General features: G+C 40.3%; 1 protein-coding gene across 6 annotated transcripts in view; it reads right to left on the minus strand.

The window, feature by feature from the left end:
* ANKRD17 (ankyrin repeat domain 17) overlaps nucleotides 1-12,776 on the minus strand; it is a 94,560-nt gene that overhangs the window by 41,752 nt on the left and 40,032 nt on the right. For all 6 annotated transcript variants that reach the window (XM_055700891.1, XM_055700894.1, XM_055700893.1 and 3 more), the window contains exons 2-7: nucleotides 9,045-9,198; nucleotides 8,274-8,430; nucleotides 5,634-5,781; nucleotides 5,198-5,345; nucleotides 3,852-4,085; nucleotides 1,865-1,959 (exon numbers count right to left, since the gene is read on the minus strand). In XM_055700891.1, coding sequence (XP_055556866.1) covers nucleotides 1,865-1,959; nucleotides 3,852-4,085; nucleotides 5,198-5,345; nucleotides 5,634-5,781; nucleotides 8,274-8,430; nucleotides 9,045-9,198 — 936 coding nt within the window. The remainder of the gene's footprint in view (nucleotides 1-1,864; nucleotides 1,960-3,851; nucleotides 4,086-5,197; nucleotides 5,346-5,633; nucleotides 5,782-8,273; nucleotides 8,431-9,044; nucleotides 9,199-12,776) is intronic.

Below are 12,776 nucleotides of genomic sequence, written 5' to 3' on the forward strand. Positions count from 1 at the left end.
AAGAGACAAGTTTTCAGTTTTATGTTGAAATTCCATATTCAAATGAAGGATCTGGCATATATCTTGGCATAAGGCACAAACAAACTACTGACCTACCTAAGCATGCTGCGGCTACACACCCTAAATAGTACAGAAAACCTCTGCAGTAAGCATTGCTCAACAGCTTACTGCAAATTCAGGGCCACAAAGAAAACGGGGCGGGGTCTAAAACTGAAGCCTAATTCTGCTCTGGTTTGTTTCATTTTCATTTCTCCAGCAGGAAAAGTTTCAAAACGTTCTCATTCTAGAAACACCAACTAACAGCTGCTGAATTTTTCACCCTGCTAGCTTACCCCTGCCAACCCTTGGTATGGTGCAGGGTTAACCAAGTCACAGCAGCATATTCACCTCTCTGAGAAGGGGTACCAAAGCCTAAACAATTCCTGAAGCAGAAATGAAGGGAATAAATGGGAACATTTACTCCACCATAAAAAGAAATCTCCAAAGGAAAAGGCCAAAGCAACTGAATCCTATTACCTCAAGTAGTATGTAGGGAATAGATTTCAAATAAGATATGCGCTTTAAAGAAGATGCAGATACATGAGACTTTACATAGCCCAACAGTACTTCAAACAGAAAAATCTATCTCTGAAGATGTGAATTTATCAAGTCTTCGTCACCACTAAATCCTGGAATAATTGTTAAATCTGGCACCAATTATACAATTTCAGCATTAAAATGTACCCATACAACACTTTTGCAAGGGAAAGCTTCACATGTATTTCTGTTCTACAGCAAGAAACTTATAAAAAACAAAAATCAGAGTTGTTCTCAGAATCATACTACATTTTATAAAAAGGTAATTATTCTACACTGTCATTTTACAATTGCCTCAGATAGGCAAAACAACATGAAAGTAGTCTTATTAGCAAGAAGTTAACAATGTCCCCTTCTGTTTCCTAGCTGCTTCCCAAACAGCTTCTGATCCCATGTTTGATGAGCACATGGCTACGTGAACCATACTGAAACAAGCTGCGCATGCACACCCCTCAACATAACCACCTGCACTGAAGGCATGTAGCTTACAAACTGCTTAAACATGACACAGGTATGTTAAATGCGTCCAGCAGCCAGGTTATGACAGTATTCACTGCCTATGTTTAGCACACTAGAGCTGTTAAAAGCCCTTCAAGAACCCCCAAGAATCTTCCACTTTAAGCTACTTAATTTAGAAATTCGTCTGTAAAGGATTTGCCCATCGTAAACTGGAAGTTGCTCGCCCAGAAGCCTGCAAAATTACACAAAGCAAGAAAATAAAGGTACTATTCAAATAAATTACTCTTATTTACTTTTGGCTATCTCTTGAAGTCATTCATTTCTCTGAAGTCACAAAAAATAGCTGTTTTGAACCAGCTTCCATGATTATCAGAAACACAAAAAGCCAAGAGCAAGTGACACAAAATAAGACAAGGAGAGATGCAGCCTACAGAAGCTGCTCTGGGACAATAAGCACAGCTCTACTCACTGATTTCTGCCATTTATGGGAAAAAAAATAATGAAGTGCTGGACATACAGAAATCTACTTATTCCAAGGACAGGTTAATATAGCTCTCCTGCTAATGCTCACACGATACAACTTCTAGCTGGTGTCACTTAAGAATTCAACTACTTTGTCAGCCCCAAGAGGAGCAAGTTCAATTTTGCTCATTTAGGAAGCACTATTTTTTAACCAGGTATTTCCCTCTCTGCCCTCCAATTTCTTCTGTGAAAGTACACAGAACTGAAACATCACATAGGTAGGTTCTGTACCAAAAGGAATCACTTTGTTCACCGTCAGGATGTGAAAAGTACATACACCTCACTGCTCAAGCCATATATCTCTTACCATGCAAGCCTCCATAAGAGCAGTATGCATTTCATCTGTCTTGTGTTCCTGGTCTGCACCAGCTTCCAGCAGAAATCTCACCATTTCTAGATGACCTGTAGGGAGAAAATATTTAACAGATAAAACATGTTTCACAACTCATAGAAAGGGTCTAATGTATGTAACGAAGGTAACAGACAGCCATGCTACAACATAAAGTCCCCTGGAACACTCTTGAAAGACATGTTCATATCTATGCATTCAATGTGCACAGAAGTTTAGCATAATTATTATAAATATAATTCAATTCACTTAAGTTTCTAAAATCATGTCTGCACTACGTGTGTTCCTTGAAGTGACAGTAGAGCCAAGCAGCGCATGCTCCAGGAGCTTTACCAGCATAATTTATTTTCTGGAAAGATATTTCCCATTTTTTTCCATCAACAAAATATTTGTTTTTTGTTGGGAAGTCAGGATTTCCCCTCTGCTTGCTTGACATTAAGGATTTAAGTTAATGCTCTTACGAATGGCATTCTAACCAGTCCCTGAGCTCACACCGACCCTCATACCATAAAACACATGAAGCAGATAGGAGTTCAACCATCTGTAGGAATCCTCTAAAAATAATGACACCTAACAGCTTTTTGAAAATATTTGCTCTCAGCCACTCCATTAATTCATGGCTATAATTCATCAAGTCCTGTATCTGTGCCAAGTCCAGTCAACTTAGCTACACAGTCATGACCCACACCATACGCAGGCATATTAAACCAAGTCTAACAAAAAACACCCCCACCCTGCTGTTTTGTAACTCAACATAACTGTGGCTAAGCCTTAAAAGTAGAAATACACCTGGCAACATCATCAACAGCACAGATTCTGCCAAAAGAGACTATACTTTGCACCCTTCCCCTTCTTTGGGACAAGTTACTGACCAAATATCATGTGTCATTCTACTACAGGAAGCAAGCAACATGAGGAAATAAAGAGCTTATCTTTATGCCCCAAAGATGCGATCTGAAGCAACATAGAAATTCACAAAAGACAGATAAATCATATATAGGTAAAGCAAAAACCATAACAGCCTAAGTATCTTTACTTCTGCCCCATATATCCAGTGAGCAGCTGATTAAGCACCGACTTTTATTTTTCATTTCAACTTTCCAAGCTCACTGCAGGATTCAGAGCCCAAGCACATTTTCTCAGGGAGGGAGTGTTTTGCAGTCTCTATCCCCTCTCAAAAACAGTCTTTGCTCCGAGAGCCACCACAAAAGAAAGTTACCACAGCTTATGAAGGTGTTCAGCAACAGCGAAACAAGAATTTATAAAGGCAGGTAAAAGAAACATAGAAGACAAAGACTATCTTGTACTGAGGTGCCACAGAAGTACCTCTGCTACTGACATCAATTACTCTATGATGCCAAGAGCCACCCTTAATAGCTCTAATAAAACATGTCCTAAGTGACTGTAAGAGCAACTGCTCAGCTGTGTGAACACATCTGGCCTCTTAGTTACCATCTTCAGCCCTTGCCTGGGTGATGCAAGATCGCTGCCTAATTCTCTAAGGGAGGCAAGAGAGGCCTGTTGCCTAAGCACTGGCACCTAAAATGCAAAGTCCTAGATTCTGCATGTTTTCCAGGTGCTAAATCCTTTAAAATGCAGTCACTTCTGTATCTATGCAGAGGTATTTTGTATAATATAGCTACAATACAGAAAGTTTACTATATTTACTCCTCGTCTCCTAATTAAATAGATAATCTTTTAAAGCATGACGACTTAGGCAAAAGGTTTGTATCTTGATACTTACACTCTCCCCACCTATCATCATTCTACACATGGCACCTACATGCTATGTGGTATCACAGCTGGGATAAAAGTATCAGAAAGGGTCTATTCAAAGCCTTTAAATTCATTTTGTCCTGGACAGAAAGGCTGAATAAATACATGTTTGAGAAGACTTTTCACACCTGTCACACCTTTCTAATAAACGTGGTATTCAGTACTATACCTTTGTAGCAAGCCAGTGTAAGTGCACTCTCCTTGAATTCATTGGAATGCGTATTTATGCCCGCTCCATTTTCTAACAGCACTCTGGCCACTTCCACATGGCCAGCACTTCCTGCTTCCATCAGAGGAGTGTGACCATTCTCATTATGGTCCTCAATACTCGCACCTGATTCCAGCAGTACTTTCACAACATCTACGTAGCCTCCAGCACAAGCATACGTAAGGGCTGTATTGCCTAAAGCCAGAAGAGAAAAAAGTTTAGCAACAGATTTTGATAGCATTTCTACACTTGGAACTTCAACTTATGCTCCATTTCATCCCCTTTTACCCAGCTACCTTACAGAACAGGGTTTTTCTTTTTTTGGCTACAAACCAAGAACTACAGGGCGGAGAAAAAAAGCAAGTAACTGCACAAAGGAGCTCAGTGCTGACAGGCTGAAGGTCTCCATGTGCGTGGTGACTGTATCGACACTCATTTTCCCATTTCTATCCCAACTCCTGTCACAAAACCCCATCCTTTTCTTGTTGATCAGCAGGGACATACTACACGGTAAAAAAGAAAGCTCAAAACAAGAACAGAATGAACTGCTGATTCTAAATCAAGTCTTAACACTTCTACACGGCTAGTTCAGAAACGCCCATAGGCTTTACAAGGAGATGAAAACAATCTCCATGAAAAAACTACAAAGATATTTATCTGAACAGAATAGGCAAAATATGTGCCTTTGTGAAAGATACCTTGAAAGAAGTTAAAGGTCAAAGCAGTATTACTATTCAGAACTACTTCACTGAAAAAAAAAAGTAGTAAGGTGCCTTCTGCTATCCCAACTTTCCTCATCATTCAGGGTCAGGACTCCATTTGTCAATGTCTGCTGACCACACACCATCTCTCCACCTCAAGGCCCCACGAACTTAAGAAAATTACCCAATTTGGTCACTTCAAGACAAATGCCTACCAAACCACTGTAATGAAGAGGGGTGGGGTGGTGTGGTAGAGTACATCTTATGTTTACTATTTTCCCTTGGTTTCCTAGACTTGAAACCAAATAATTTCTATGTACACACAAACTTCCCCAATTGTGATTAAAATGCTACCTGACAACAAATCCTACGTACGCAAAGACCTTTCAGTTCTTAATTGACCTTATCTACCTTTGTATGTATGCAACCAACAAATATAGCTTCATTTAAGAAAAGGCAGAAGCTAAATAGTAAAACCACAAGGAAGCATTCTGCATTGCCGGGCCAAGAGCCATTCCTCCCAAATTTCCTCACACACAAAAAGATTTGCACACTGAAAATCTCACCTTTCAGTAATTTTCAACAAGCTCAACACACTTAATTTACCTGTTGATGACTGTGCATTCACATCAGCACCATGAGCTAGCAGCAACTTGACAATTTTGACATGTCCGCCATTAGCAGCAGCCATTAAAGGTGTTATGTCTCCTTTAATACCACGGTCCTCTACATTAGCATGCATTGCCAGAAGAACCTGCAAACACAAAGGCGATCAACAATTCTGGCAAGTGACAAACCAGCACATGAAGATGGTTGAAATGCTACACAAAACCCCTACTTTCACCAACACCCAGTTTTGTGTTAAAATCAGTTAGAGAAAGTAAACACAAAGAATGCATTTAGTAACATTCGGTTCACATCTAAGTCTTCATTTGCAGTTAACTGACATCTACTACTATAACACCACCTCCCAGGTGCATGAGACTGGAATACAATTAATTCAGCACTTATTTTTGTACAGATACACAACTAGGAAACCAACCTGTGCAAGCTCATAATATCCTGCTGAGCAGGCTAAACAAAGGAGGCTTTCCCCTTCTTCTGTGTGCTCGTTCACACTTCGTCCTTCAATTAGCAACTTCCGCACAGCATTTACATCTCCTTCTGAACAAGCCTCTGCCAAGCTGCGGCTAATAAAATAGAAAGCATTTAGAAGTGAAAAAGGACTATGCTTGAAATGCTTGCTCTATGTGCAGAGTAAAAATCCAACATGCCATGAGGATGCAGCCAACAAAAAAAGAAACATGATCAAAAAAATGCCAACTGTTAATTAATGAGGTGCCACTTTTACACCTCAGGTTTTCCACACATCTTTTCTGAAAAATGAGCTTTGGTAGTCCCAGTTTCAAAACACAGGTTTTGTCCCACTTGTTCTCTAAAATAAGATTCAAAGAAAAAGAAGAACTGATTAAATCATGGTAAGTACAACACCATGAGTATTCCCTTCCAAATCTGCAACCATAACTCAGGGTTTTATTCACACTCTCTTTTAGCCCATGATCAGAGGACACAGAAATCACGTGTCCATCTTAAAACTTTAACTTTTCTTCAGCACCCTAACTGTTAAACTACATCACCTGCATCACTTCTCCTGTAACAAAAATAACCACTTTCTCCTCCATCCTGTGCTGAAAGCCCCAGAATTTTGTAAGACAAAAATGTTTCAGTTGCAACCCTAACTCAACCAAGCAGAAAAAGTGTAAAGTTCTCCTAGTTTGGTAAGCTCTAATCCAGAAGTACTTGTGGTTGTCATGTCACTCCGTAACTTCTTCTCTTCTATCATTCAAATTCTGTTTCAGTCAAAAAAGGGTCTACTGGAAGCACATTTTCAATCTCACTGATCCTGTCTTCTGCCTGCATTGCTGTATTGGGTCTGGCTGAGTTCCATAGCAGCCCTCGGTGCTGTGCTTGTATCTGTAACTAGAAAGGTGGTGAGAACACAGAGTGTTTTGACTACTGCTGAGCAGTGCTAGCACAGCATCAAGGCTGGATATTCCATACCATATGACATGTGCTCAGATACAAAAGCTAACAGAAAGAAGGAAGGGATGGCATTTGCTATGTATGATGTTTGTCTTCCAGAGCAACTGCTATGCATGCTGAAGCCCTGCTTCCCAGGAAATGGCCAAACATCGCCTGCTGATGGGAAGTAGGGAATAACATCTTTTTTTCTTCCTTCGCTTCTGCATGTGCAACTTTTGCTATTGCTTCATCAAACTGCCTTTCTCTTGACCCACAAAGTTTTGGGGTTTTTTGCTATCTTATTTTCTCCCCCGCCATTCTGCTGAGGAGGGGATTCAGAGTGGCTTGGTGGGCACCTGGCATCCAGTCACAGTCAACCCACCACAACTGCCTTCATTCCAAAATAGTAACTGCTTTGTGAGAATAAAACTTGAAGTCTAATGTATTTCTCTATTCTGCTCCAAATAATTGGATCAATAATAATAAATCTAAACTAATGGCCTCACCCCACCCACTGCCCTTTCATCTCTTCCCCATTTAGGAAGTCCTACCCACACAGGACTAACTCAAAAGGAAATGGAAAAATAAGGTATCTGACAGAAAAACACCGCAAACCATACATCTCAATGAGAGTATGAGCAATTCTTAAAATACTAAAGATATAAAAGCAGGCATTTGTGCACACTAATGTAAACCTGTATACGGTACCCAGGACTCCTATTTAATTCATGCTATCAGACACAGCCTTAATGTATGGAGAACTATTTCTCAAATGTGTCTGTTCAATTCCCACATTTGTCTTTATTTCCCACAACCTCTGTCTCAGTAACAACTTCGGCAATGGCCACCATTTACAAGAGAAGAGGCAGCTAGGGACAAGGAGGGACACACGTAGAATAGAAGCAGACATAACACCAAACTACTCTGCTCTTCTTCGTATGCCCTGATAATACACCAGGAAATGTTTCTTTGAAGTTACTCAGTATACAACGAACAAACTGCCAGCCAGCACAGCAGCACTTGGTTGCTCCTGCAGACATTCTGTTTCTGTTGTATTGAAGCTTAATGACAGCCTAGAAGGCTACCTTCTTTTTCTTTCCCTCATGAACGCCCCAGTAAGAAATAAAATGACAAATGAAGCCAGGAAGTCCAGTTAGAAGGTAGCAGCTGTCTGGCCAAGGCTCTGTCCAAGGTCCTACCCAACACAAGAAAGCTGCTGACCAGCGTGAATCTCCACTCCTGCAAGACTTGATTTCCTTCCCCAGTTAAAACAGCACTCTGAAGTTCTCTAAAACAGACTGGGTTATTTTTTTGGTCCCAAAGCTGGTTTCACACTATGACTGAATTTAAGGAATTGCTGTTTTTTACATCATTCTAAGGCCCATACTATTTAAGAGCTTGGAAATTTTGTTTCTACAGTTACTCAAGTTAAATTACTTGGAGTGCAATTTCTGAATTCTAAGCAGTATTCATGGCTTCACTCCCCATTGCAAGACCTGATAGTCCAGGAATATTTAACAGGAGAATCACAGGGGATAACCTGGCACCAATTCCACTTGAGTAAGAGTTTCACCATCCTGTAATTAGAAGTGATACAACAAGAAAAACTGCTTCTAGAAGTAGCAAACTGAAAAAAAATCCAGTATAAAAGTTGGCTTACTTGTCCGTCTGCCCTGCATTTGCTGTGCTTTCTGCTCTCATCCGGGTAAGTGCAGCGGCAGCTTCATCCAACGCGCAACTGACCGAAGAAGTCAGTCTGCGAAGCACCTCAGGATCTGCAAATGCTTTACCATCAGCTGTAGACAGCTTACCTATTCCTTTCATCCCAATTTACAACAAATGGGTACACATGCCAGAAAAGGAGAAAACAGAGAAGTTGAAATTGAGCCTATGAGATCTGTTGGCAGAAATATTCCAAGCACAATGAACTACAGCTTCCAAAATGCAGGGATTAACTGTTTACACCACTAGTTTAAAAGCTGCACTCAGATGTGACAAGCATGAATGAAACCCTCGCATCCAGAGAAGGCATTATTTTTTCAACTCTTGACAACTACTTACTATAAGCAACTAGTAAAGCTTTTAATCCAGCAACTGTTATAAAACAAACGAGTGTTGAGCAATTTAGATTTTGATATAAGGCTGCAAGGCAAGGTTGGGTATAATTTTTTACTCAAGCTTCTAAAAATCCAACATTGGAGGAATCTGATCAGAAGCACAGCCTTCATAGAAAACTCTCATTTTCCAAAACTTGAAATACTTCAGTGAACTTCCTTCTCTTCAGTAACTTGCACAACCTTGCCAAGTTTGCACAGCCTTACATTCTGCACTTGTATTGTGCTCATATGGATTAGACTTATGCAAGCAGTTCCAGAACGGACTCATGTGTAAGGGCCTCAGGATTAAACCTGTATGGGACACTAGTACTTACCTGCAGCTTCAAGTAAAGCTTCTAATCTCGCCTGGGTTTCTGGATCTACTGTTCTCAGGTCAGCACCATCAGCAGTACTTGACAAAAGCAATTTAGAAGCTGTTTCCAACATAGGGTTTTCGAGATCATCCTGATCCAAGATAAATGATTCCACCTGGAAAATAACAGGTCTAGTTTAAGAATGATAACTGACCAAAACCCATAAAAAACCCACAGTTGTAGTTATCACTTAAGCATTTGCTTTTTAAGCACTGAGCCAAACCATCCTCAGTTGACTCTAAAGGGTTTCATTTCGCCAATGGAAGCAATATCATTTTCTAAAATTACATACAAAGACTGTACCTTTTATCACCTGATCCATTTGTTCTGTGACAGGAAACTACATGATACACCAGAAAAACTTTAAGACTGACTTCACACCTCCACAGTGCACTCTACAGCTTTCAAGTCCCACTTAACACAGGGAGGGAAAAGTGAAAGAATAGACACTACTCTAGAAGGTCTAAAGGTAGCTGCCATGAGTTTCCATGCAAGCTGTTAGTTTGGGCTTTTTTTTTTTCCTTCCCAAAGCATGAAAAGATACATATAGCAAGGACAGAATTATTCTAATTCACACAACCCAGTCATCTTTCAAAGAAGTAACCTACTCTCCAATGGCATTAAACTCTACTAGCACACAAACCATAAAAACTAACAGGCATCACTATTTTCATGTCCGTTGTTTTCTTGACTTGCAAAAAAATTCTCACAGCTAGCTCACTTCTTTCAAGTTTGATGTCTCCTAATCCAACATTAAAAAAAACACACCACAAAAAAAAGGACCAGCGATATTTTCCATATATAACCAACATAAATGCAACATAAAAAGGCTTCACAGAATTCTTCTCAACAAAACATTTATTTAAAACTTTACCTACAGAATATGCAACCCATTGTATCTACCTTTTCCAGAAAACAGATGCTCAGTGGCCCAAGTTCTTCTAAAGATCCTACTTTCCTGTACTCTCCATTTGTTCAGGTTGTGAAACACAGAAATTGGGGAAGAGATCAATATATTAGAGAGAAAAGCCCCTAGCATCAATTTGTTTTAATGCCTGTACTGGTTCAAGTAGTTTAGAGAAGACACTCCTGTATGAGCTCCATGAACACACCCCTAAGCCAATGAACTAGCCATCCAACCATTTTATAGTTACGAAGACCAAGTTTAGACATCCCTCAACAAAGCTTAACAGGCTCAAAAATCCACACCTTCAAAATTAAATCAAAAATTAAAAACAAATCCCTATCCAAAAATTAAGCTCAATCTAAATGCAAGTCTGCCAGACAAACAACCCGTATCTGCCAGCCACCTCTACACGATCAAAAAACTTCCATCACCTTTCGACAAAAGCAGCTAATGTCTGTAATAGAGCAGTAACCTATTCCTACATGGAATACAGTTCATCAAGATAGGAATACAGTTTAGTTTATCCTTAAGATTCATGTGTGCCTCCAAAGTTTAAAAGCAGTCTCATGAGCATCACAAGTTCAGATTCCTGAAGATAAGTGCCCTAAGAATTTACGTGGGCAGACAAACCAGGAGTGACCAATTCATCTCAGGGCTCCTGAAAGGTCTCCCTCCATCCTCCTATCTCTCCTCTCATCACAAGTGAAGAAGTCACACAATAGCATCTTCTCCTGCAGTCTGCTTCCAGCTCAAAACTTGCCAGGATACAGTACCAGCACATAGCTTGAACCTAAACATGTTCTTTGTTTAGAAACGTAGGCTGAGAACTACTTTTAAAATTACTTCAATTTATCACTTCAATGGTACCATTGAGAAACAAAAATCTGTCAGGCAGCTTTTGGAAACACACAAGTATACACCTCAAGGGTAGCCCTCAAGAAAGCTGGAGAGGGAGTTTTTACAAGGGCTTGTAGTGACAGGAAAAGGATTAATGGCTTAGGCTGGAAAGGGTAGATTTACATCAGGTATTAGGAAAAAACTCTTTACCATGAGGGTGACAAGGCTCTGGCACCAGTTGCCCAGAGCAGCTGTGGGTGCCCCATCCCTGGCAGTGCTCAAGGCCAGGCTGGACAGGGCTGGGAGCAGCCTGGGCTGGTGGGAGGTGTCCCTGCCCATGGCAGGGGGTGGGCAACTAGAGGACCTTAAAGGTTCTTTCCAACCCAAACCATTCTGTGGTTCTATTCTAAGCCTCCTTCCACTCCTTTGGAGCCTCTCTGCCCTCTTTCTTCAAACCTGGGAATATAGCAAGCCATAGAACATGAGTTCCAGCTTCTGATGAAAGCGGCTCTGATGTCTACAGCTGCGAACAGGACAGTACTGCATATTGCTCTGCAGCACTACTGTTTTTTAAGTGATACTCGCACAGGCTGAAGCTTTCCAGTTTGGCAAACTGGTGAAGGAAACTCCTAGTTTCTTCCCCAGTCCTAAGGAACAGTTCACTCCTGCTCTGCCAGGGCCCTTTGCTGGTCACAGCCAGCTCTGCTCCATGCATCTACACCACCATTTTTAGGTGGTTTTTGGTTCATCTAAGGACCTGCCATTTGTCTTCTTCCAGAGGACTAAGCTTGCTGCAGGAAGCAGCAAGAGAAAGGAACTACACTGTTCAGGAGCCAAGCGACAGATTTCACCACTGGAAAGGCAAAACTACTGAGCAGTTGGAAGGATTCTTGGCTCACTCAACTCGTGCAAAATCTCTGCTACTCAGACTAACTAAAAAAAAACCCTCATCTGAGCGAGATATTTAACAGCTGGTCGCAGTTCTTCCTAACACTGTGAAATATTTGCTAAGGAAAAAGTCAAAATAGGAAAACGTCTCTCCCCCACTCACATCCTCTCCCCTCAAATTAGGTCTTTTATGCAGTTTAAGTTTCAAATGGAAAAATCTTCCTTTTTTTTTCCAGCTAACAATATGACTGTGGTTTGATAAAAAAAAAACAAAAAACAACTATAACACAAGGAGAACAGGGACAAAAAGCAGTCCACTTACAAGAAACACAGCACCAAGACAACTGCAAGTTATCTGAAGAAAACTCCTTTTGCATAAAGTTTTGAAAATGCTTATTTTAATTGCTGTCACTTAAACCATTTCAGAGCAACATCTCAAGAAATTAACTTAGATAGTCTAATTTTGTTATTTATTATGTTCAATATAGCTGGTTTTCCTCCTCTAAGGTATAAGAGATGCATCTTCAACCTGTGGCTGGCAGAACTTTTCATCAAGTCCCCATTTACGCTCTAATGTATTCTCACAGTTGCCTTTTAGCTTAAGAGTTTCATTAGATCTACAGTCTTGTCTTTTCTGCCTGTTCAACATGACACAAAATACCATACAGGGTGATAGCAACAGAAGACAGTGTCTAACAGTGGTGAATAAAACTATTTTGTTAGAAGTGAAAGTTCCATTTCGTTTCTCAGAAAAACACTGCCTTCTCTACAGAAGCTACAAACGAAAAGACAAAGCATTTCCATTTACCACGCCAAGTAAACAGATGTTTCCTTTAATGGTCTTCAGATGTATTTTATTTCCCTTAACTAAAAAGAACATGTAGAAAAGTACACAAATGCTCCACCTTGCATATCAGAATATTTAATCTGGGTTCTCAGTCAGTACTTCTCCGATCAAACAATACTCTGACATAATCCAATTGTTCAGACAGTCCCCAGCAGAAGGCCTTTTACAAGATTTCTCCTCCTCTCTCATCCTGCAATAAAAATCTCGTTCCATA

This window comes from Falco cherrug, chromosome 1 (assembly GCF_023634085.1).
Source record: "Falco cherrug isolate bFalChe1 chromosome 1, bFalChe1.pri, whole genome shotgun sequence".
Classification (NCBI taxonomy): Eukaryota; Metazoa; Chordata; class Aves; order Falconiformes; family Falconidae; genus Falco; species Falco cherrug.